This window comes from Cervus canadensis, chromosome 12 (genome assembly GCF_019320065.1).
Source record: "Cervus canadensis isolate Bull #8, Minnesota chromosome 12, ASM1932006v1, whole genome shotgun sequence".
Taxonomy (NCBI): Eukaryota; Metazoa; Chordata; class Mammalia; order Artiodactyla; family Cervidae; genus Cervus; species Cervus canadensis.
In genome coordinates, this window is record NC_057397.1 from 25,702,681 (window position 1) to 25,728,005 (window position 25,325).

At 42.9% G+C, this 25,325-nt stretch overlaps 1 protein-coding gene across 1 annotated transcript in view; it reads left to right on the top strand.

The window, feature by feature from the left end:
- The first annotated feature begins 277 nt into the window (after nt 1-277).
- The window catches only part of CLVS1 (clavesin 1), a 156,178-nt gene continuing 131,130 nt past the window's right edge, over nt 278-25,325 (top strand). Inside the window, exons 1-2 of the mRNA XM_043483595.1 lie at nt 278-443; nt 14,961-15,588. Coding sequence (XP_043339530.1) covers nt 15,134-15,588 — 455 coding nt within the window. The 5' untranslated portion in view covers nt 278-443; nt 14,961-15,133. The remainder of the gene's footprint in view (nt 444-14,960; nt 15,589-25,325) is intronic.

Below are 25,325 nucleotides of genomic sequence, written 5' to 3' on the forward strand. Positions count from 1 at the left end.
TGTTACATTTATACACACACACACACACACACACACACACACAGAGTCTCTTTCAGCGTTTGCATTAGTTTAAAAGGTTCTTTTTTTAAGGTTTTGTGTGTGGAAGAGGGTGGGGGTGGTTAATGGTAAGTACTTTTTGTCCCACATGTTATAAAATTGCAATAATTCTCCGTATTGTCTTGACGGAACCTCGGGGGAGAGCATGGGTACGGAGGCATTTAGGACCCAGGGGAAAGCCAAGCTCCGTATAGAAGGACAGAGTCTCGGGCGCACACGCCTCCTACCAAAAATCACAGCCCCTAGGAGCCGGGGCTCTCATTCACAGCTTTCTAGAGAAATCTGAGCCCGAACCTGCCAGAATAGGGGATCTCACCCACTCAGCTCAGCACCGAGGACACCTGCAGAAACACATTACCAAAGCAAGGCTGGGCGGCCGTGTGAAGGTATTTGTTGCCTTTTTTCTCCCTTCTGTATTTGCAGCGCTTCCCCGCCTTTCCCCGCTCCTGCGATGCCATGGCTGCGGCGTTTCAGCACTTCGGTGCGTGGACAGCTCCCACCTGCAATCCCTCCGCACACCATCTCTCTCGCACCCCACTCTCACCGCCTCCGTAGTCCATCCTCCTCCCGGCGCCCGCTCAGCCTGCGCTCCTTACACCATCAGCACCCCCATTCCCACCATCACCGTCATGATCTCCACCATCACCAGCGCCGTAACTACCGTCAACACAACTGTATCCTGTCACTTAGACAAAGCCGGAGGTCCGCAGGATACAGGAAAAGAGCCCAAGTTTTCAGGCATGAAAAGCAAAGTTCAGGTAGACTACAGCCCTGAAAACAAAGAGAGACGCCTGCTTGAGAGAAAGGGAAAGTGAAGACGGGAGAGAGAGCCTCCAGGCAGGGGGACAGATGGGGTACTTGCCAGACACCAGCAGTTAGCCAGCTGCCTTTCAGCAGATTAGGGACTGTTTAGTTCAGGAAATTAACATGGCCTGGGGTGTAGTATTATTCTGGTGAGATAGATGTATACACTCAATCCGAGTTTCTGGTTTTCCAATGGAGAATCACCAGGAAGCAGGGTGGGGGTGACTGATGACTCACATTCACCCACATGCCGGTTTTCTTCCTAAGCGTTTATGGCAGAAACTCCGGAATTAAGTTTTTTTCTTTTTTTTTTTAACTAAAATGTCTTGTAAAATGGAGACCCCAAAGGTTAACTCTGTGGCCAGAATGAAAATTAAAATGATGATGATGATGATGACAATAACCTAACAAATAGGGCTTTTGTTGGAAAGTGTTATTTGGCCAAACGTCTCTTCCTGTCTACTTATTTAATTTCAATTTTCTGATCTTAAACCTCTTTTTGAAGCAGAGAAGATAGATTCTTTGCCCAAATGGCCAAAGTGGTAATGATATTCAGAGCAGATGGTCTGGCTTTGTTCATCCTAGTCAAGGACCGAGTCAGATTTGGAAGGCGAGATTTTTGTGTGCTTTCTCAGTAATCAGGTGATAACACAATTTTCCTATAATAGTAAAGGGTAATAAATGGACTGAAAAAAATTGAAAAGGCATTTTATGTAACTGTGTTCTACCAGGTTCTGCTTTTAGAGTGCTAAGATTTCTCTCTCAGCTGAAAGGAAGTTGGGGTCTTTGGATATCTCGAAGGTCCAAACCCAAGTCCTAGCACCTCTTTGATTTAACCAGGTTCATCTATTTTATAAAAGATTTTTCTTTTTTACAAGAGATTTTAAATCTCAGATAATAAATGCCTGAGCCTGTCATAAATAAAAAAAATATTTTGGTGGGTACTCATTTAATTAGTTATTACTGAACAGTAAAATGTTGGGTTTTTTAATCAAATTGCTTTTCATAAAATCAACATCTTTATTAAAAATGAGATGGATCATATTTGCTTATGGGAATAATGTCAGTCACGCATAACAACCAAGTTTAAAGCAGAGCACAGTAAATGTTGATTTAAAAATTGCCCCTATACATTTATTCTGTCTCTTTAAAAAGAAAAAGAAGCAAGTCGTGTCTAAATCAGCTTGCTCATCATCAGAGGCATTGTAAAACAAACAAACAAACAAAAAATCCTCAGAAACAAGTATCTATCTGCTGGAAGAAGTTTTGAGGAAATATTTATACCAAATACTCTTCTTGAATGAGGAATCGTAGTATTTTGTCAAAAGCTGTCTACTGCTGTGAATTAATTCTATCTGCGTCTAAAACTGACTCACTTTTGAACTAAAATCAAGAAAACTAGCAAAAATATCTGGTGAAATGGATTTTAGGGAAGAAGAAAATCTAGTCATCCATGTACTGTCCTTAGACTGGTAATATCCACAGTAAACTGGACCCCTCAAGGCCCCAAGCAAACAGATTCTTAAAACTCCTTCCCTTCCCTTATCTTGCAAAGAAGATATCTTGCTGCAAAGAACTTCCACTCAGGCAGTTTTAAAAAGTGTACATATTGCCAGTTCCAGCTGCTTTGAACCAGAAACTCAGGCCAGGAATTGAGTGTCTTCAGTGCTACTTCTTTCTGTACCTAATACAGTTTCCTGAGGCTGGGGAAATTGCAAAACAATGCTGCTTCAGTGAGATTTACAGGCATCTGTCTCAGAAGTGATGCCTTTCTTTGACTAAATATTGTATCAAGTTTATTAATTTTTATGGAGTGCCACTATCCTGGCTTCTCCTTTCTTTTCTATTAAGTGCTATTTTGCTTTTTTCATATTTTCAATAACAGAACTTTCTCATTTATATGATGGATTTAAAGGTGAACAGAAAACATATTTTCCAGTAAAGTGGCATCATACATTTTGCAGACATGTTCACAGAGAGGTATATCCTATTAGAGTCATGGAATATAAAGCTGGAAGAGGCTTCGGTTCCCAAAAAGGGGGATCTAGAACTCTTCAGAATGGGTGGTGTATGCTCATTTCTGCAAGCTTTATAAAGGGACACCTTCATAGCCTTGAGGAGTCTACTAATGATTTTACATGTTTCCCCAGCAGAGCCATCCTTAGTAAATGGATCCATGCTGACTTGGATATTCTCTGCTTTCCTGTTACACAATGACCCAGACGAGGTAACATAGACGAATGTGTCTACAAAGTATGAAATCTGGCCACCTGCAGTTAGCTTAGAAATACCCCTCAAGCCAACAGGGATCTTCTCCCCCATTACATTTTTCTCCCAATTTTGGATTCTTTTCATTATTATTCACTTTATCCAGGTTTTATAGGAATAAGTTTCAGAAGATCCACAGTATGAATGACTCTAAAACTGTAGCCTGTAACATCAGCGTCAAGTGTTACATTTCTTTGGAGAAAACTGCTTAATTTTCAGTCCAAGTTTTTCTTAGCTTAATGGAAATGTATCTTCTCTGGCTTGAAACTTCATGGATATGGGAATCAACTGGTCACTCTCCTCTCCATAAAAAGGCTTTCATTATTTCAGCTAATAAGTTTATTACTTTTCACTACATCTGCTGACTTCCACAGCCCTTTATTATGTTGTCTCTGGCCAGGTAACCCTATTCTCCCCCTTTATAGACCCATTATCAAGTGAAAATGTCTGTGTGGGAGGCTAGTTTTCTATGAGCTTTTCTTCTTCCTGACTTTTGAACCAGTAGGAATTTCCCTATATGTGTTTGAGATGATCCACATTTGTCTTCTGGACTCTTTTAGCTAAACCCCCACTTTGCAGATACTGCGCAGAGCCCTTTCCCCATCTCTTCTCCCTGAGATTGTGCTGTGCTCTGCTTAGTCGCTCAGTCACGTCTGACTCTTTGCAACCCCATGGAATGCAGCCTACCAGGCTCCTCTATCCATGGGTATTCTCCAGGCAAGAGCACTGGAGTGGGTTGCCATGCCCTCCTCCAGGGGATCTTTCCAACCCAGGGATCAAACCCAGGTCTCCTGCATTGCAGGTGGATTCTTTACCATCTGAGCCACCAGGGAAGCCCCTCCCTAAATTTATATCATGTCAATTCAGTCTGTGTTATTGCTCAAACATTTTACATAAAGTTCCAATACTGTGTATGTGTCAAGTACATAGTGTACTTGACAGCATTCACTATTTTGTAGCTCTGGAGGAAATAAGAGGGGATTTGTGGCAGTTGGGAATGCCAATCCCAGGCTCTGTAATTAAAAGGCATCTTGTCTTATGTGTGGGCTTTCCAGGCAGCTCAGCGGTAAAGAATCCACCGGCAAAGCATGAGACAAGTTCAATCCCTGGGTCAGGAAGATCCCCTGGAGAAGGAAATGGCAACTCATTCCAGTATTCTTGCCTGGGAAATCCCATGGACAGAGGCACCTGGTGGGCTATAGTCCATGGGGTTGCAAACAGCTGGACATGACCAAGTACGCACACACACCACAAACAGCTACTACTTCAGTTAAAAACTTTTCTAACACAATAAAGAGGCTGTAAAACCTCATTCCCTCCTTACATGTTGTCTTTCCCTGTAACTCCTTGTATTACTTGCTCCAAGGCAAGCTAAAAGGATAACAATTTTATAGATTGTCCTAGAACAGGACACCATCTTTTGTCAAGCATGTTCACTTCATCTGAGTCCCGGTCTATTCTTCTGCTCTGGCATCTACTGTGGGAAAAAGTTCCGGACGCAAAGAGTTGAGCCCAACTGAGCAACTTTCACTTTTACTTCTCAGCATCTCTCCTCTGATAGAACTCATTCCAGTTGACTTTTATTCTTTCTTAAGAGTAAGACCAAATGGGACAGATGACTGTGTGTTTCGTTGCTATTTTAAAGGGAGCCAAGGGAGTCTATATAAGCAGTATTTATGTGGCAAGGGTAAGCCCTGGGGTAGGACTGAGCTAAAGGTGATAGAAAGTTGACCATAAGCCAGGGGCTAAATTCTAGCCACACTACACTTTCAGATGATTAAAGTCTCCCCTTTATCCTTCCAGATGACTTGCCTGCCCCCGGGACAGATAGCTCTTCTCTGCAAGTTGGTGAATGTTTGATAGAGAGTCAGTGGACTGGTATCCAATTTATTACTCACAGGGCTTGTGTTCCTTTGCCATTACTTATGCAGACACGTCCTGCAAGCGCTAATGTGTGTGTGAGTCTCTCAGTCATGTCCATCTCTTTGCGACCCTCTGGACTGTAGTCTGCCATGCTCCTCTGTCCATGGCATTCTCCAAGCAAGAATACTGGAGTGGGTTGCCATTCCCTTCTCCAGGGGATCTTCCCAACTCAGGGATAGAACCTAGGTCTCCTGCATTGCAGGCAGATTCTTTACCATCTGAGCCATTAGGGAAACCTAATGGTCAATCTGAAATTCATCATTTGAAAATAAGACTCCTTCTTGGTCAGCACCATCGAATGTTGTAATCAACCAACCTCTGAGATTTAAATATAGGCTCCACTGACAGTAAGGAAGCATATTATCTTTCAGGAAAGATTTCAAATAAAATCGTACTTGAAAAAAGATTTTTGCTCACTGTGACTTTTGATTTTGGTTTTGATCTATCAGCCAGATCTATTTTTATGTCATTCAGTGTAAAAATTCCTTTTAGCATTCCTAGGGGGAAATGCATATTCCATGAAAAAAGAAGTGAGAATTTAGAACGGTGAAGAGCCATAAGTGTTCACCTAATTCAATATACATTAAAAATTCTGAAACATATCTTTCACATTTATTGATGGCTGAGGTAGTTAATTAAACCTTCAAGTGGAAAGTTTTACCACTGAGGTTCATTCTTCATCTTTTTCTTAGAACAGAAACTCATGAAACAAATATAGGTATAGTTTCTAACTTTACATTTGTATTAATTTAAAGCTATGTGTACTTAAAATTGTTCGTTGTATTACCTAGAACACCCAGAAGCAATAGATATTTGATGTATTGTTCATTATTATTGATGTTCTCACATTTCAAATAATATTTAGAATTTATAGATTTCATCTTTCTGATCATGACAACAGCATACTGTTTCCTCCCGAATTTGGCCAATTGTGCATCCCTTAATCGTTCTTCCTGAGGATTGATGGGGTGTAGGTCTGTGCCTATTGTGCAAATGAGCCTGAGAGGATTAGTACCCAGGCTGGTATAGAAAAAGCACCTGTTCTGAGTCAGGGTTGGACAGTGAACAGAACATGATCTTCAAGTCAGGAAGGCTTGGGTGTGAGTCTTTGTTCTTCCATCTATACTTACTCTATCTAAATCTCAGATTTATCCTTTTATCTGATGAGTAATAATCCAGGTTTAAAGGCTGGTGTGGAGATTAGACCCACATAATATCAAAGTCCAAGGCAGGTAACAAATAGTCAACAAATGTTTGTTTTTCCCTCAGTTTTAACACTAGCTCATTATCTGACTGAATGCCTGGTGTTAGGTGTTCTAAGCTCAGTATCTTTTTATTTTCTTGGACATGCTAAACGTGTGGTGTTAACAAGAATATTACAGTAAATGTAAACCAGAGGTTTTCATTTTCAAAGCACTTTTACCTACATCATTTCAAATGGTTCTCAGAATCTCCCAGGGAATTATCTTTATTCCACCTATTGCAGGATTGTTGTAATGATGAAAAAAGATAAGTGATGTAAAATGCTTTGAAAATAATACTTATGCATATGTACATATTTGTAGATAAGACATGGTTATTATTATTCTGATTGTTTCCACTATATTTAATGTATGTTTCTAAAGATAATGAAATAAGTGAGAATAATAGATTATAAAGTAACTGAAATAGATTTTATTTGAATTATTATACTTTCTGAAATAATTTTCCACCTAAATTCCTTGGTGCATAAAGACTAGGGTATGTGTTTATAAGTGTGTTTATGGGCAAATACACTTTCTTAAACTGAATTCTGTATGAGGAAATATACAGATACGTATTTTTTTCTGATGGAAATTTGAGATGCAGTATAAATCTGGAATCTATGGATGCCATGATTTAAAATATCATCCTATGGAGACTCTTCTTTTCTCCTCATACAAAAATACCACTATCTGAATTTCTAGCTTGTTAGAAAAAGCATGGATTAGAAATGGAAGTAAACTCCTACCATGGGCTCCTCAGAGACTGTACTGAGCTACTCTTCATGTATCTGGAACAATCTCTAAACAAAAGAATCATTTAGGACCCAATCAGAAGTGGAAGAGGAGTTTCTGAGGCTCATAGGAAACCACTAAAAGTGTCCCTTTGGGGTTATCAAGCACATTTCAATACCCAGGCCATGCCTGGGACTCTACTAGGCATGACAAAGTATCAGTCCTTCAAACAGAGTGTCAAGGCTTCTGACTTGTCATTCCCAGTGTCAAGCCCTAGGAACATACATAAAGGAAGCAAAAATCAATGATGGCTTGAAAAGTCACAGAGCTAGATTTTAAATAGTCCATCTGCCAATGAAATATGAAGACAAGATGGTAACTGCACATTTGTAAAGTCGGATGCTAGGCTACTTAAAACTGTCTATTAACCCCTTAGGCACATTTAAGCTTATAGAATAGTAAGGCTGGAAGGAATTTCAGGAGAGGAGAGCGAGGTTCTGAGAGGGACGGTAACTAGCTAAAGGTGACATAGGGCTTAAGTAGTGCAGGGGAGCCTGGTGGGCTGCAGTCCATGGGGTCGCTAAGAGTTGGACACTACTCTTAGCGTGAAAGTGAAAGTGAGCGACTTCACTTTCACTTTTCACTTTCATGCATTGGAGAAGGAAATGGCAACCCACTCCCGTGTTCTTGCCTGGAGAATCCCATGGATGGGGGAGCCTGGTGGGTTGCCATCTATCGGGTCGCACAGAGTCGGACACAACTGAAATGACTTAGCAGCAGCAGCAGCAGTAAATATTAGAACCTCTCTGCTATATATAAAGATAGAAGAGCACTATAGTAAGGAACATGGGATTTTAGAAATATAAACTTAAACCCAGTTCTGCTTCTTGGTAACTGTGTAACTCTAGGAAGGTCATTTACCATCTTCTGTACCTATTTCCTCATTTGAAAAATGGGGACAATAATATACTCATCTCATAGAACTGAGCTAGTAAATTCCCAGGTGGTACTAGTGGTAAAGAACGCGCCTGCCAATGCAGGAGACATAAGAGACGTGGGTTCCATGGGACCTTGTGTTGGGACGATCCTCTGGAGGAGGAAACACAACCCACCCCGGTACTCTTGCCTGGAGAATTGCATGGACAGAGGAGCCTGATGGGCTATAGTCCATGGGGTGGCAAAGAGTTGGACATGACAGGAGCAACTTAGCACACAACACAAGGATTAAATAATCTACCATGTAAAAAATTAGAGAATGCAAGTGCCTGGGACATAACAAACACAGTGATAATAAATACTAAATTAAAGCAATTCTATTATACCACCAGGACAGAAACCACTCTGACTTCTTCAGGTGACATCAAGTCCAATGTATCCTTTATACTTGTTTGACCATTTCAGAAACATTGAATGAGAACCAAATCCTTCGTGTGAACAAAAAATATCACAACTAAAAATGCTATATCTGAAGAACATTCTTGTATAGCATAGTATTTTTAGTGCCTTAAATATTATCGATGGAAGCTGTTATTTAAGTAGAAGTCTATTCAGACTTCTGAAATGAAGGATTTGACTTTAATGGACAATGTCTATTTCATCCTCAGCATGAAAACTGGTGACCCTGGCTTGGGCACTCTCTCCAGCAACTCCCACTGTATGCTGAGCACAGAATAAAGATATAGAGTGAAGCAAATTTATTTCAGAGATTATAGATTGGAGGCATAACTATGTGTGGAAGTGGGCCGTGAAAAATGCAGCTTCAACTCTCCCCTTGAACCCATTGTAATTTATCTTGGAAACGTTGTTGAGTTCCCTGAGCTGTAAGGTAAGGAGGTTGCTCCCTGCAGCTTTAAATATTCCATCAGGGACCAGCCTTTGCTATGCCTTGTACCCTGAGCACATTGTGCCAAGGTTGGAACCCTGAACATCACCCAGAATGCTTCAAAGAGGCAAAGATCTGAAGCACCATGTGCCTAGGCTAACTTCTTCTAGGAACAAGTTACTTTGTATATAAGGAGGGAAATGAAGGCAGCTGTAACACCTTTAAGGAAAACAGTCCTAGAGGTATTGAAACAGAAGGGGAAACCACTTACTGGCTCAGTGAAACAACATTGGGAGTACTGTATTCATTTGTTCTATATGGATGTATACATACAGCGCCTACTTAGTGCAGGCACCGTCCCAGGCACTGAGGACAGGCAGTGAACGCAATGAAGTGTCTCTGCGCATGGCACAAACCCTCTGTGTCAGATACTGTGCTGGGGAAACACAAATGAGGAAGATCAGGTAATTAAGGAGGCTCTGAGTGAGGAGTTCAGAGTCTGGTGGGAGAGGGGAAACTGGCAATAAAATGTCATTTTGGTCAGGGTGAGGTCACATGACCTCTGAAAGTGAGAGAGAGTTCCTGGGTGGTGACTTCTTCAGTGATGACTCCTTAAGGGTAAGAGGAGTCAGTCAGTGGTCGTTCTAGACAGAGGGAGCATCTTTTTCCAAGGCCCGGGGGCGAGAGAAGAGACCACAAGTGTCTTGGTGTGGCAGCATGGCTGGATGGTGAATCTGGGGACCAGAATCTCGGAAACCAGTCTCAGGTCCACGTCCCAGGGTTTTATATTTCATCCCAGAAGATCTGGAAGCTATTGACTGATGTTGATCAAGGAGTGACATGGGGTGCTGGGATGAACTGGGGGATTGAGATTAACATATGTACACCACTGATACTATGCATGAAATAGATCGCTCATGAGAACCGACCATGCAGCTCAGGGAACCCTGCTCAGTGCTCTGGAGTGACCCAAATGAGAAGGAAATCCAAAAAGGGGGGGATATATGAATACATAGAGCTGATTGACTTTGCTATACAGCAGAAAAGTAACACAACTTTGTAAAGCAACTGTGCTTCAGTAAAAATTAATTTTAAAAAAGGAGCCACGTGAGAAGATTTCAATTTTAATACAAAGAATGGACAAGGGGAAAGTCAAGGTTGGCAGTAAGGATACCATAGAGAGAATATTGCAGGACTAAACAGATGAGTGGTGACGTGGTCTAAACAAAGACCATGAAAATGGGTGGAAAGAATTGGGAAGATCTGAGAAATATTATGGAAGTGATTGCCTGAATGTGGACAGTGAGGGAGAGGATGGAATAATAGTTGACTCCCAGGCTTCTAGCATGGGAAATGACACAGATGATGTCAGTCAGTAAGAGGGGGAGGTGGAGGAGCAGATTCAGGATGAGGAGCGATGATGAGTTCAGTTTTGAACATATTGAGTGTGTGGTGTCTAGGGGACATCTGAGTGGGGGTGTTCAGTAAGCAGCTGGATATATAAGTACACCTAAGCATCAAGAGAGAGCAATGGATTGAAGTCACCCATATGTAGGTGGTCAAATCATGGTTGGACCCTGGAAAATAGCACATAGAAGTGGTGAGCACATAAGAAGATGGAGCAGGAGTGGACAGAGGTTGGGAGAAAAATAGGGTACATGGAATTACAGAAAAGACTGGGAATAGTTTTAAGAAGTCATCAACATCAAATCCTAATGGGGTCACCCATACATAAATGGGTGCTGAAATTTGTCCACTGGTAGTAGCGACAGAAAAGTCATGCACTACTAGAGGGATCATCCGGGTTTGCTCAGCACTGTCCCCAGTTGTGCTTGTTGTCCCAGTGTTATTGTTATTAGCGCCTCCTGGTGTCTAAATTTGGATAATAAACTATATGATCATCTCAGTCACTGGTTGGTGAGAATCAAGATAGATTGCAGTGGGTGTGCTGTGTACTTAGTCGCTCAGTCATGTCCAACTCTGTGCAACTCCACGGATTGGAGCCTGCCAGGATCTCTGTCCATGGGGATTTTCCAGGAAAGAAGACTGTAGTGGGTTGCCATTTCCTCCTCCAGGGGATCTTCCCAACCCAAGGATCAAACCCAGGTCTCCTGCATTGCAGGTGGACTCTTTACTATCTGAGCCTCCAGGGGAGCACACAGTGGGTAGCAAAGTGAATTTGAAGAAGTGAAGTCGCTCAGTTGTGTCCCACTCTTTGTGACCCCATGGACTGTAGCCTACCAGGCTCCTCCATCCACGGGATTTTCCAGGCAAGAATACTGGAGTGGGTTGCCATTTCCTTCTTCAGGAGATCTTCCTGACCCAGGGACTGAACCTGGGTCTCCCACATTGCAGGCAGACGCTTTACCGTCTCAGCCACCAGGGAAGTCCAGGGAAGAATTTGAAGAGGGAGACATCAAACAAGGGAAATTTTCAAAAGAGTGTGGTGAGGTTGTTAAAGAGGGAATTTTAACATCAGATGGACATTGAACTAGATGGATTTTAAACATTCTTCCAATCCTGGGACTAGTTCATAGAGCACTATATTCCTTTACTATCTTCAGTTCTTTGGAATCAGTGAGAATAAGGACTTTGTTATACTTATTTTCTCACATTCAGAGGTAAATGCTACTTTTTACAAATTACTTTGCAAAGCCAACATTTTATAAATAAAACCTTTACTATTCTACATTCATTCTTGAGAATGAATGCTAATTACCTGAACCCATTTTCATCTATCAAAAAGGCAATATTAAAAAAAAAGGCAATATAAAGCAGAAATGTGTGAAGTGATTATCTCCCTATAGAAATTACAGCTAGTCCTAAATTAAGTTGAAAGAATCATTTTATCTTTAAAATTATTTTGTATGATAAAGTGTTAATAATTATGTTGTAAGTAAATGTTCTGCCTCTTATTGCAAATACTGTTTGATCTAGGAAAGCTAAGGGAAAAAAAATACACGCCTCCAAGTTATTTTACACCTAATATGTCTTCTGATTTTTGGTACTTCTAGGTTAGACCAAACTGATGTCCGAGAGAGCTTAAACATATTTAAAATGAGAAAGATGTAAATAATGTGAGCATTTGTCTGTATACCATTTAGATAGAAAAACCCAAGGTGCTTAAAACAATCATTAAGAATGCTAATCTCTAGTTGCATCCATGTTGCTACCAATAGCATTAATTTCATTCTTTCTTATCAGTTCAGTTCAGTTGCTCTGTCATGTCTGACTCTTTGCGACCCCATGAATCACAGCACGCCAGGCCTCCCTGTCCATCACCAGCTCCTGGAACCTACTCTAACTCATGTCCATCGTGTCAGTGATGCCATCCAACCATCTCATCCTCTGTCGTCCCCTTCTCCTCCCAGCTTCAATCTTTCCCAGCATCAGGGTCTTTTCAAATGAGTCAGTTCTTTGCATCAGGTAGCCAAAGTATTGGAGTTTCAACTTCAGCATCAGTCCTTCCAATGAATATTCAGGACTGATTTCCTTTAGGATGGACTGGTTGAATCTCCTTGCAGTCCAAGGGACTCTCAAGAGTCTTCTCCAACACCACGGTTCAAAAGCATCAATTCTTCGGCACTCGGCTGTCTTTATGGTCCAACTCTCACATCCATACGTGACTACTAGAAAAACCATAGCTTTGACTAGACGGACCTTTGTTGGCAAAATAATGTTTCTTTTTAATATGCTGTCTAAGTTGGTCATAGCTTTTCTTCCAAGGAGCAAGCATCTTTTAATTTCACTGTTGCAGTCACCATCTGCAGTGATTTTGGAGCCCCCCAAAATAAGGTCTCTCACTGTTTCTGTTGTTTCCCCATCTATTTGCCATGAAGTGATGGGACCGGATGCCATGATCTGAGTTTTCTGAATGTTGTTTTAAGCCAACTTTTTCACTCTCCTCTCTCACTTTCATAAGAGGCTCCTTAGTTCCTCTTCACTTTCTGCCATAAGGGTGGTGTCATCTGCTTATCTGAGGTTATTGATATTTCTCCTAGCAATCTTGATTCCAGCTTGTGCTTCATCCAACTTGGCATTTCACATGATGTACTCTGCATGTAAGTTAAATAAGCAGGGTGACAATATACAGCCTTGAGGTACTCCTTTCCTGATTTGGAACCAGTTTGCTGTTCCATGTCCTGTTCTAACTGTTGCTTCTTGACCTGCATACAGACTTCTCAGGAGGCAGGTCAGGTGGTATGGTATCCCTTCTCTTTAAGAATTTTCCACAGTTTGTTGTGATCCACACAGTCAAAATCTTTGGTGTAAATGAAGCAAAAGTAGATGTTTTTCTGGAACTCTCTTGCTTTTTCAATGATCCAGCAGATGTTGGCTATTTGATCTCTGGTTCTTCTGACTTTTTGAAATCCAGCTTGAACATCTGGAAGTTCACGGTTCTTTTTTTTTTATGACTGAGTAGTATTCAATTGTGTATATGTACCACATCTTTTTTATCCATTCATTTCGCATTGGTGTATATGTACCATGTCTTCTTTATCCATTCATTTGTCAATGGGCATTTAGATTGTTTCCTTGTCTTGGCTACTGTGAAAAGTGCTGCTGTGAACATGTATCTTTTTGAATTATAGTTTTGTCTGGTTATATGCCTAGGACTGGGATTGCAGGTCAGAAACAGAAATACCATATGATATCACTTAGATGTGGAATCTAAAATATGACACAAATGACCCTATCTGTGAAATAGAAATAGAGTCAGACATAGAGAACAGATTGGTGGTTGCCAAGGGAGAAGAGGGTGGGAGAGGGCTGGATTGGGAGTTTGGGATTAGCAGATGCAAACTGGTATATATAGAATGGAAAAAAATAAAACCAAGGTCCTACTGGATAGCACAGGAAACTATATTCAATATCCTGTGATAAACCATAATGGAAAAGAATGTGAAAAAGAATAACTGAGTGACTTTGCTGTATAACAGTAATTAACACAACATTGTAATTTAACTATACTTCAATAGAAAATAAATTAAAAACAAAGACATTTCACCAAGGGAAAAATGAAACAAAAGACTTAATCATTATCATAAGTAAAGTAATATCTTAGGACAACAGAAAAGTTATACCAAAAAATGACTTTGAAGTCCATATGGATACTGGGCAAGGAAAGAAGACAACTAGGAGCTCCAAGACCTTCTGTCTTCAGCAGAGGAGTGAAACTGCTGGTAAATGTCCTCACATGAGCCTCTCTCTCATTGCTGTTGAATTTGACTATTGACGGTCAAGCTTCCAGCCATAAGCCTGTCCTTCTCTCCCTGCTCCAGTCCATTTAGTTCAGTTTGAGTAATTAGGTACCGTGGGGTTACAATAGGGTGACTTTTAAAAGCCCCTTTTCACTGTTAAGCTGCAAATGGCTCCCTTTAAAAAAGGGGGTATTTCTGTGAAAGAAACTGGGAAAAGAAGCTAATGGAGGCCCTAATGTCTCTGATTGAATGCCTGTGAATGGCCCCATAAAACAGGCTGCAACAGAGGAGGATTTTTCTCTTTTCTTGGGTAACTCATTAAAAAAGCAAGCTACTCCTAGTCTGACTGTAGACTGTTAATTAGTTGGTATCACTAAAAACTTCCTAAATGTATTGCAAAGACTTGCATATGACATGCTGAAAAGTGAAAGTGAAAGTCGCTCAGTCAAGTCCAACTCTTTGTGATCCCATGGACTACACAGGCCATGGAATTCTCCAGGCCAGAATACTGGAGTGGTAGCCTTTCCCTTCTCCCAATGCAGGCATCAAACCCAGGTCTCCCACATTGCAGGAGGGTTCTTTACCAGCTGAGCCATAAGGAAAGCCCAAGAACACTTGGTGTGAGTAGCCTATCCCTTCTCCAGCAGATCTTCCCAACCCAGGAATTGAACCGGGGTCTCTTGCACTGCAGATGGATTCTTTACCAACTAAACTATCAGGGAAGCCCCATTACACACTGAAGGTGTCAATAACAAAATTATGCCAAAGACCCTATTTTAAATAATATATACCCTTTATTCTTCCAATCAACTCTACAGCATAATATACTGCTTTTCAGAGTTCCAGGTCATTTGCCCAGACCTTCTTTGTATCATCGATTTGTCTCTCTTGTGTGTATTTGTTTTGCAGTAAGCAATGGCCTTGGTTTGGCTTCTCTTCTGGCTGGCCACCACCACATAGAATCTGAATGTCCAAACATTTTCCAGAAACAGAAAGAAGAGCCTCTGCTTGTCTGTTTCAGTGGCAGCTTGGTGGTAGAAAGACTGTTGAATGGGCCACGATTTCAGCAGACCGTCACGTGAATGGGACCAGTCTCTCTTCTTCCCAAACATCAGAAATTAAGTACTTCAAAAGGAGATTTGACCAAGATGACCCATTTACAGGCTGGACTCAGCCCAGAGACTATAGAGAAAGCGCGCCTGGAACTGAACGAAAACCCAGACGTTTTACACCAGGATATCCAGCAAGTCAGAGACATGATCATCACCAGGCCTGACATCGGATTCTTACGCACAGATGATGCCTTCATTCTGAGGTTTCTCCGAGCCAGGAAGTTTCACCAAGCAGATGCCTTCAGACTCCTGGCCCAGTACTTCCAGTACCGCCAGCTAAACCTGGACATGTTCAAAAACTTCAAGGCCGATGATCCTGGCATTAAGAGGGCTCTCATCGATGGGTTCCCTGGAGTGTTGGAAAACCGTGATCACTACGGCAGGAAGATTCTTCTGCTGTTCGCAGCCAATTGGGATCAGAGTAGGTAAATGTAGATAGTGTCTTTATTTGGTTCTTCTGTTTCATAAGCATTGTCACTGCATGTTTGGGGCTATAAGCCTTTATGGATAATGGGCTCTTGTTTAAACATATATATTCTCTACATCCAGGCTTCCCAGATGGCGCCAGTGGTAAAGAACCTGCTTGCTGATGCAGGAGACATTAACATATGTGGGTTCGATCCATGGGTTGGGAAGATCCCCTGGAAGAGGGCATGGCAACCCATTCCAGTATTCTTGCCTGGAGAATCCCACAGACAGCAGAGCCTGTCGGGCTATAGTCCACAGGGTTGCACAGAGTCAGACATGACTGAAGCTACTTAGCAGGCATGCATGCACTCATTATCTTCATCCACAAAGAAAATTTCAAGGCCACGGGTCTTTCACTGCCATCAAAAGGTGATTACAGATCCACAGCAATGTTTTAGAACACAAGTTAGAATTGTAGAGACCTCAGAAGTTATTATATTCATCAAAGGGGTCATAGATTTTCATAAAACTGGAATCTGGTCTTTTAGAAAATCCATATATTCTTTTTTTTTTTCCCCGTCCTCCTCCCCACGCTGCTCCACGCCACCCCTGGAAGGTCCATATAGTCTGTCTTTCATGTTCTCATCTTTAACAACAACAAAAGTGGACTCATTAGATGGCCTTAAATCAAGTATTTTCAACACATGAAATAATTCCTTGGACCCTGTCCGTGAGTTTAATGTCTGACATTTTTTCTGCATGCCACACCTTTCCATCCAAATGCCTTTGAGCATTTCTCCTGAAAGTCCCATAAAGAACTACAAACTCAACACGTCCCAAACTGAGTGCATCATCTGTCCCGCTCTTCCATCCATCCAGTCTCTTGAGCCAGAAATCTGAGTGTCTCCCTGGACCACCCCCTGCCATTGCTCCTCACATTTCATTACTTGCTGAGTCCTGCTCCTTTCTGTTTAAAACCGGCTCGAGTCTCTTGTTCTCTTGGCCCCCATGGCTACTGCCCTAGTGTAAGTTCTCATTTCTCACCTGCATCACTCAGACAGCCTTCTGACAGGCTCCTTGCCTCTGGTCCAGTCTCCTCTGAGCCATTCTAGTCTTTACAATCGTCAGAGTAACCCTCCCCAAATTCTGCTATGTCATTCCTCTCATTAAAATTCTTCAATGACCTGCAAGTCTTCAAAGTAAAATAAAGCCCTCTACAGTTCATCTTCTGCATCTCTGCTTCACTCTCTGCCCTTTTTCATGGTCTCCAGTCCAGCTGGTTGGAAGTGTAAGCTTTGCCTTAAATACTAATAATTGTGGTTTTGACATGTCTCCAAGCCTCTGGACTCACTCCACCAGAGACTTAAAGGAGGGATCAACTATTTAGTGTGCCAAGTCCAATCAACTTGGACATAACCTGCCCACTGCTTCATACCTATCTCTAGCGTTCTTCAGGAAGGTAGTCTTCATCAACGTCCATCCCAACCCTGTTTCAGTGAGGTGTATTCCTCTGCTCACATATTTCCACTCAAGTATTTACAACAGGAGTTTAAAGACCACTGTTATTATAGCTGATATTTTTGAACACATATAATCTCATTTAATCCACCCGGGAACTTTTCATGATGGTATTCCTAGGATCCCAATTTTACAGTTGATGATGCAGGGTTTTGTGAAGTTAAGCAACTCTCAGTGTCACACAACTAGTGAGATACAGATGGGGGTTGACTTGAGAGCGAGTTCTCTTATCTTGGCTTTATTGTAATTGCATGCTTACATGTGTGTTCTTTCTTACTCCTCCTCCCAAGACTGCAGTTTCCTTGAGGGCAACAGACTACACCTTTTTCATGTTTATCTCTTGGGCACATAGTCCAATAGGCAATAAATGTTGAATTAGAAAGAATGTATGAATTAATCTCCAAAACTTCACCTGTGACTTGAGCTCTCACAGCGGTATCATACTGAAATTATGGTACTTGGGGAAACACAGGTTTAACTTTCAAAATATACCAAAGAGCCCCTCATCCAAATATAATGAAAAGAAATTTCTAGGGTGCTGTTTAGTGCCTCATATGACTAGGACTCACCCTAAAGATAATGATTAGCGTAGGACACCTTAACGATCCCACTGACTGTTTTCTGGTTGAAAAATTGGAATAGGGCAATCTAGATGGGGAAGGACAGGGAAACCTGGCATTCTGCAGTCCACAGAGTTGCCGAGTCAGACACGAGTGAGTGATTAAACAACAACAACAAACCCTGAAAAGGTATTTGAATGCTTTAATACTATCAGTCTATATATAGACTGTTCAGATCTGCACCCCAGCCCAGGATGTCCTGCTATGTCTCTGCTCCGTTATCCCATAAGCATTAAGGATGAGCATCTCATTACAGTGTTCTACTGATGAGAAAGATGTCCAGGTCTTTTTTATTTTCATACGCTAACTTGCCATCTGTATATATTTTATTGTGAAGGATCTGTTAATGTATTTGGTCCATTTTTTTTTTCTTTTAAATTGATGAACCTATTTGCAGGGCAAGATTAGAGATGAAGACATAGAGAATGGACTTGTGGACACAGCAGCGGAAGGCGAGGGTGGGACAAATTGGGAAGTTGGGATTGACATCTATTACACGACCACGTGTAATGACAGCTAGCGGGAAGCTGCTGTGTAACACAGGGAACCCAGCCGGATGTCTGCAACAACCCAGTGGGGTGGGAGGTGGGTGGGGGCGGGAGGGAGGCTTAAAAGGGAGCAGACATATGTATACTCATGGCTGATTCGTGTTGTTGTATGTCAGAAACCGATGCAACATTGTAAAGCACTTATCTTCCAATTAAAGATTTCCAGGTCTTCACATTCACCCATACATCATTCACTCGACAAACATTTGATGAGTGCAGACTTGGTGCTAGAGTGTGTGCTAAGTCACTGAGGCCATGACGAAAATACAAGGTCCCCCCCAGCAAACAGTCCTTTGGGCAGCCACTGTCCGGTAATGATGCAAACACATGAGTGGCTGACCCCTTCCTACTGCGGGAGAATTCCTTCTGAGACATAAGCCATCCACAGAGGGCGGGAGCCCTAGTTTAACTAGCAGGAACAGCTGTCCTCTTGGAAAGGACACACGAACATTTTGGATTTTGAAACAGTAAAATCTGGTGACTCTGGAGAATGATCATGCTGACTTCATAGGTGCTTAGTTGTCATACATGTTTGAGAATTTCCGTCTGCTAAGACAGGTGATACACAGAACACCAGTCAGTGATGATTTACACACGAAGAGACACATCATCATACAGTATCTTGTCTTCTGTTAGTCTCTGGCTCTGTAAATATCTCCAAATGTGGTGTTAAGAAGCAAGAAGAAACACGTCTCCAAGGGAATCATTCAAATCTTTATGATTATGATAACCTTGAACAAGTTACTTCATGTCTCTGCTCCTCAGTTTCCTTAGGTGTAAGATGAAGAGCGTGAACTAGGTAATCTCTGAAACACCTTCCATCTCTAATGGTACATGAATGTGAAGCTCATTCAGCCTGATCCTATGGATGGAGAGGGAGTTTAAAATTCACTTTATAGGCTTCTGATTCAGTAGGCTCTCTGAAGTAATCTCTCTCTCTCTCTCTCTCTCTCACACACACACGTACACACATATACACTCTTACTTCCACCCCTCCTCTCTTCCTCCACTGAAGGCTGGATCTACTTGAAGCAGCTTTATTTTTAACTTTTTATTTCATACTGGAGTATAGCTGATTAACAATGTTGTGATAGTTTCACAATGGATAATGTATCCATTATCACTTCCCTCCCATCCAGGCTAGAGGCAGTTTTTTTTAAAATTTAATTGTAGAATACTGTTTGTTCCAAACCATTTTGGCTTTAACAAGAAGGTGAAAGGTTAAGGCTATCCCACTGATAGCCAAAGATGATCAGAAGCAAACAAACCTCAGTCTGAACAAGGATACTGTCATGTGATTTACTGGTTATATGACCTGGGCAGGACAAGTAACCTCTTTCTTTTCTGACTGTTTTCTCACCTGGAAGATGGGGATGATAAGCAAGGTTATTTAATAATGTAGCTGAGAAGACTGAATGAAATAATGCACTTAAGGTACACAGCTCAATGCATGGTACATAGTAAGCACTCAGTAATACTACAAGTATTAACATGAATACTATAATGGGTTTATAGTATTCAGTGGTAAAGAATCCATCTGCCAATGCAAGAGACTCAGGTTCGATCCCTGGGTCAGGAAGATCCCCTGGAGGAGGAAATGGCAACCCACTCCAGTATGCTTGCCTGGGAAATCCCATGGACAGAGAAGCTACAGTCCATGGGGTTGCAAAGAGTTGGACATCACTTGGCAATGAAACAAGATAAACAAATAAATATAATATAGCACAGATGGTAAATAAATTGAAACCAGAGACAAGAGCATGATAGCATGATATTTGAAGGAGGAAGTGGGCTGATGAGTCTATCTGCCCCTTGCTGTCCTCAGCACTTGTCAGCTTTCTCCCCAGACATGTTCCCCATCACACAGACCTAGCCTAACAGAGCCCTGGAGGCCTGAAGAGTTGGTGTAGCTTTGCAAAATGATTGCTTGACTCTCTTGGGGAGCCTGAGACAACTGGAAAGCTATTTGAACGTCTCATATGAAAGGTTTACTGAGATTAAAACTGTTATTAATATTTATTAAAACTATGTAAATCTCATTCATCTAGACCCTGGACAGCCTGAGCGAGAGCACAGACTGGTGAGTGATGGGGAGTGCTGTCCTCCAGGGGCACGTGCAGAACTGAGTATGTACACAGAGGCCCAGGAGTTTCTGGGCTCCCATCACATCCACCAGCCTCCTGCAGAAATGGGGTCTTGGCAGGAACTTCTAGACTTCTGTCTTTTCTGAGGCAGCTGGGCTGAATGGAAATGAGCCAGATTAAATCAGCCCTACCTACTCATTTGGGATTTCCAGGTGGCACAGTGGTAAAGAATTTGCCTGCCTATCCAAGAGACACAAGAGATGTGGGTTCCACCCCTGGGTCAGGAAGATCCCCTGGAGAAGGAAATGGCAACCCACTCCAGTATTCTTGCCTGGAGAATCCCATGGACAGAGGAGCCTGGCGGGTTACAGTCCATGGGGTCGCAAAGAGTCAGACACGATGCACTAGGTTGCACTACCTACTAATTCATGGGAGGAAGCCGGGACTTCCAGGGTCAGCAGAGTGTACATTTCAGCTCATGGGCTCAGTGTGTAACAGAAGTCTCAGGGGCCACTCTTGCTCAATGAGCCTTTTGATCTTTCTCACCTAAACTCATATCAGCATTGGCAAGAATTCACAGCTTTTCCCTTAAGGGGCGATAAAAAAGAAATCTCCATCTTGTTTCTCTCTGAGTTGCATACTTGCCTGGGGCCACGCAGTCTGATGTGCCCAGGAATGCCATTCCCATGGAGGGGAGGATATGAGCAGTGAGGAACCATGTCTGTTTTTTTCTGGATTTTTCTCAGTTAAAAAAAAGAGTTAAATTTAGTGAAGCTATTTTGGGGCTTCCCTGGTGGTTCAGATGGTAAAGAACCCACCTGCAATGCAAGAGACCTGGGTTCCATCCCTAGGTTGAGAAGATCCTCTGGAGAAGGAAACGGCTACCCACTCCAGTATTCTTGCCTAGAGAATCTCATGGACAGAGGAGCCTGGTGGGCTACCATGGGGTCCCAAAGAGCAGAAATGGGGATATTATCTGGCATGTGGAGCTGTTGCAAGGATTAACCCCAATTGCTGCAGTTGATAGGGTCCAAGAGGCAGAATAAGATAACGATTAAATGCACAGACTTGGAAGCCAGATGGCCAGCTTCAAATCCCAGCCCCCTTCCAACGAGCCCTATGATCCTGAGCAAGTTGATTAAACTCTTATTAACCTCAGTTTCTCACCTGAGGTGACCATGCTTATAGACTAACGTTAGTTGGTAGTCAATAAATAGGCTTCCCTGGTGTCTCTGATGGCAAAGAATCTGCCTGCAATGCGGGAGTCCCCAGGTCTAGTGATAAAGAACCTGCCTGCCAATGCAGGAGACACAGGAGATGTGGGTTTGATCCTTGCGTTGGGACGAGCCCCTGGAGGAGGGCATGGCAACCCGCTCCAGTATTCTTGCCTGGAGAGTCCCCATGGATGGAGGAGCCTGGTGGGCTACAGTTCATAGTGTTGCACAGAGTTGGACACAACTGAAGTGACTTAGTACGCAAGCAAGCACAGTCAATAAATTGCAGTTCTTTCTTAAGAAAGAACCCGAATCAAGCAGATATGTAGGATACTGGCCCACAAGATGTTCTAAGGGTGGCAGAACTTGATGCCATGACTAACTTCCCTCCAACTGAAAAGTACAAACAGTACAGTTGAGACTCCAAGACACCCTGCTCCAGAGTCCTGCACAGTAGCTCAGGTGTGGCTGGGAGGCTCTGAGAAGTCACCTGTCCTTTTACTATGCTTATTATAGTCTAGTATGCTATTTATGCTTATTATAGTCTCAGGATATCAGAAAAGCATTGGGAGCAGGGTGGTTCAGGTAATAAAAGCCTTGCCACAGACTATAGTTGGCCACACTGGTGACTCAGGTGGTAAAGAGTCTGCCCTCAATGCAGGAGACCCAGAGTTTGATCCCTGTGTGGGAAGACCCCCTGGAGAAGGGAATGGCAACCCACTCCAGTATTTTTGCCTAGAAAAATACATGGACAGAGGTGCCTGGCAGGCTACGGTCCATGGGGTTGCAAAGAATTGAACACAGCTTAGCAACTAACACTTTCATTTTCATAGATTACAGTAGCATCCATTGGTGCTATGTAGACAAGCTGGCCCCCAAGTACTTTAATGGGGGAGGGAAAACAATCAGAAATGCATTGCAAGTCAAAATACATAAAATTACACTGGATATTCTTTTGTCCTTGTATTGTTTACAACTAAAAGCTCAAAAATCAGTGTCCAGGTTGAAAATGAGTTGAAAACTTGGTTCTTTAAGGAGGCTGACACATTGCAAGGAAGAGCCACGTTAGGGTAATTTAGTAGAGAGAAAAGGCAGCTGATGAACAGCTTGATTACTACTTTCAAGTACAGAGAGTTATTATAAGTAGGCAGTGAATCCTGTGGGCTCTCCTTCCCCAACATACAGAACCAGGGACCAAACATCTGCGATGAAGCACAACCATCTGGCTTAAGACCTGGGAGCCTGAGCCAAGACCTCAGCCCCAGGGCTCGGATCAGGGTGAGGGGCTGGGGTATTTGCCTGAGCACAAAATTGGAGGGGCACCAAAGCACTCATTAATCCATGTAAATAATACTGTCAAAAAATATATTTTAGGATCAAAATTCATGCAAACAAAAACTCTTCATGAACGAAATGTCAAAACTTTATAAAGGAGGCAGGATAGGAATTATTGATTTTTCTTTGTCCCTTGGGCTCTAGCATGGCTCAGTATGGCTCTGCCCAGGTCAATCTGACTTCTCACGCAAGAGCCTTAAGTTAGCTCCTAGTCAATTACATTATAGTGTATAATACTATATCACTAGCCCACCAGGCTCCTGTGCCCATGGAGTTCTCCAGGCAAGAATACTGGAATGGATTGCTATTCCCTGCTCCAGGGGATCTTGCCAACCCAGGGATCAAACCCAGGTCTCCGGCATTGCAGGCAGATTCTTTACCATCTGAGCCACCAGGGAAGCCCCTTTAAGACTTCAGCTTTCTCAAATGGGAACTGGCAATAACCCTACCTGTCCCCTGTGGTTGCTGGGGGAATTAGTGATAATACAGGTAAAGCACTTGGCAGAGTCCTTGACATATCACTAGCATCCAATACATGGAGACAATTATTGGTACCACTTCCTACTGTAATTAGCTACTTAGTGTGCAAGTGCGCCTGCTCAAGTACTTCAGTCGTGTCTGACTCTTTGCGACCCCATGGACTGTAGCCCACCAGGCTCCTCTGTCCAAGGGATTCTCCAGGCAAGAATACTGGAGTGCATTGTTGTTTCGTTCTCCAGGGGTTCTTCCTGACCCAGGGATCAAACCTGTGTCTCCTGCATTGCAGGTGGATTCTTAACCCCTGAACCACCTGGGAAGCCCATCTATTTACTGTAAGACTTGCTATTGTTTAGTGGGATGGATCCAGGCTTCACTGGCCCTCCCATGCACTCCAGTGACATGCTGAATGGCTACAGTCATCTGGCTCTGGGCAAGTTCCCAAAGGTCCTAAGGAGCTGCCCTTTCCAGAATGGCATCTCATACCAGCCCCCAGTCCCTCTAGGCATGAAATGAAGGGAAGATGGATCTTACTAGGGGACTTGACCTTCCTGCTGTCACAGTTGTGGAAACAAGGACACTGCCATGTTGACTTTATAATGAAGCAGACAAGTCTGCTCTCGGGGAGCAGGCGCTTTTCCACTCACCGCTCGCTGCTTTCTGGAGGTGTTCAGCTGCTCCTCGTCCCTACACACCAGACAGTAATTGATTTGATGGATACGCTGGTGATTGGGCTCCTTCAAACGTCACCGGTTACTGCTGACCTGTGGCGACCTTGGAAGGGCTGGCGTGGCACGTGTCCCGACAGCGCTGTGGTGGGAGATGAGCATAAAGGGGGTTTTCTCTTCTGAGTAAAACCCGGGGCCAGTAGGTGGGATATAAGTCTTCAGACTATAAATAAGCCACTTGATGGAGGTTTGCCTTTAGCTTATGCAAGAGCATCTGAGAGCTTTTTGCTGCAGGTGGTCGGCACCCCGCTGGGCTTCGCTATCCTGAGTATAAGAACTTGTGAACAAAAGGGGCCAGATTTCTAAACTGTCAGCGCTGAATGTTGGGGAGGGGAGGAGTGTAGCCGAGTCAAGTGCTTGTTCTCATCAGGGCCATGAAAGAGCCCTCCTCTCCAATCTCAAGGCCTGTCGAGAGAGGTTCCAGGAAATGTCTAGCAGTCTGTTCTTCCTATGGAAACATTCCCAGCGTCCCTCTGGGAGTGACAGGTCTCCCAATTGTCGTGCCCTTGGGAGTGAGCAAAAATGAACCAAAGAGAAGGAATTACGACAACCGCAGAAACAAGCGTGCTGAGGCCCACCGTGTGGCGGCAGTGACGCTCTTCGGTGGTCGCTCTTCACATCCTTAACTTGCAGGTGATGCGACTGAGACCCAGAGAGGCTAAGTAACCTACCCAAGACCACACAGCTGATACATGGCTACAACAAGCTGGATCTCAGACCTAACTCCACAGTTCAAACACCGTTCTGCACAGCTCACCACTAGGACCCGTTTGCCAAACGTGGGGGCCATTCAGTCATTCGTGGGGGCGCTCACTGAGGTACTAGTATGCAAGCTTCTCCCAGTCACTCAGGCCCCAAAGACTTGGAAAGGACTTCATCACTCAACAGGCAAATCCCACTGCTATGTACTCCAGTCTCACCAAAATCTGGCCAATCAAATGTTGAAGATCCTGTCCAACCTCTAAAGTAATTATTTGGCCATAGTAACAGTGACAATGAAAACAACTTTTTTTTTTTTAAATCCTTAAGCCCAACAGAGGAATCTGGATATTGCTTGGAACATGTCATAGAAAGTGGTCCTAATATGAGTCTGATTTAAGATAGTGATGAAGGCTCATCTTTGCTGCCTGTTCCTTCCACTAAGATGAGTGTGTGTGACCCTGGTGAGATACATACCTCCTCCGACCCTTGCTTTCCTCACTGTCTGGTAATAACTGTGTGTCTTTGATA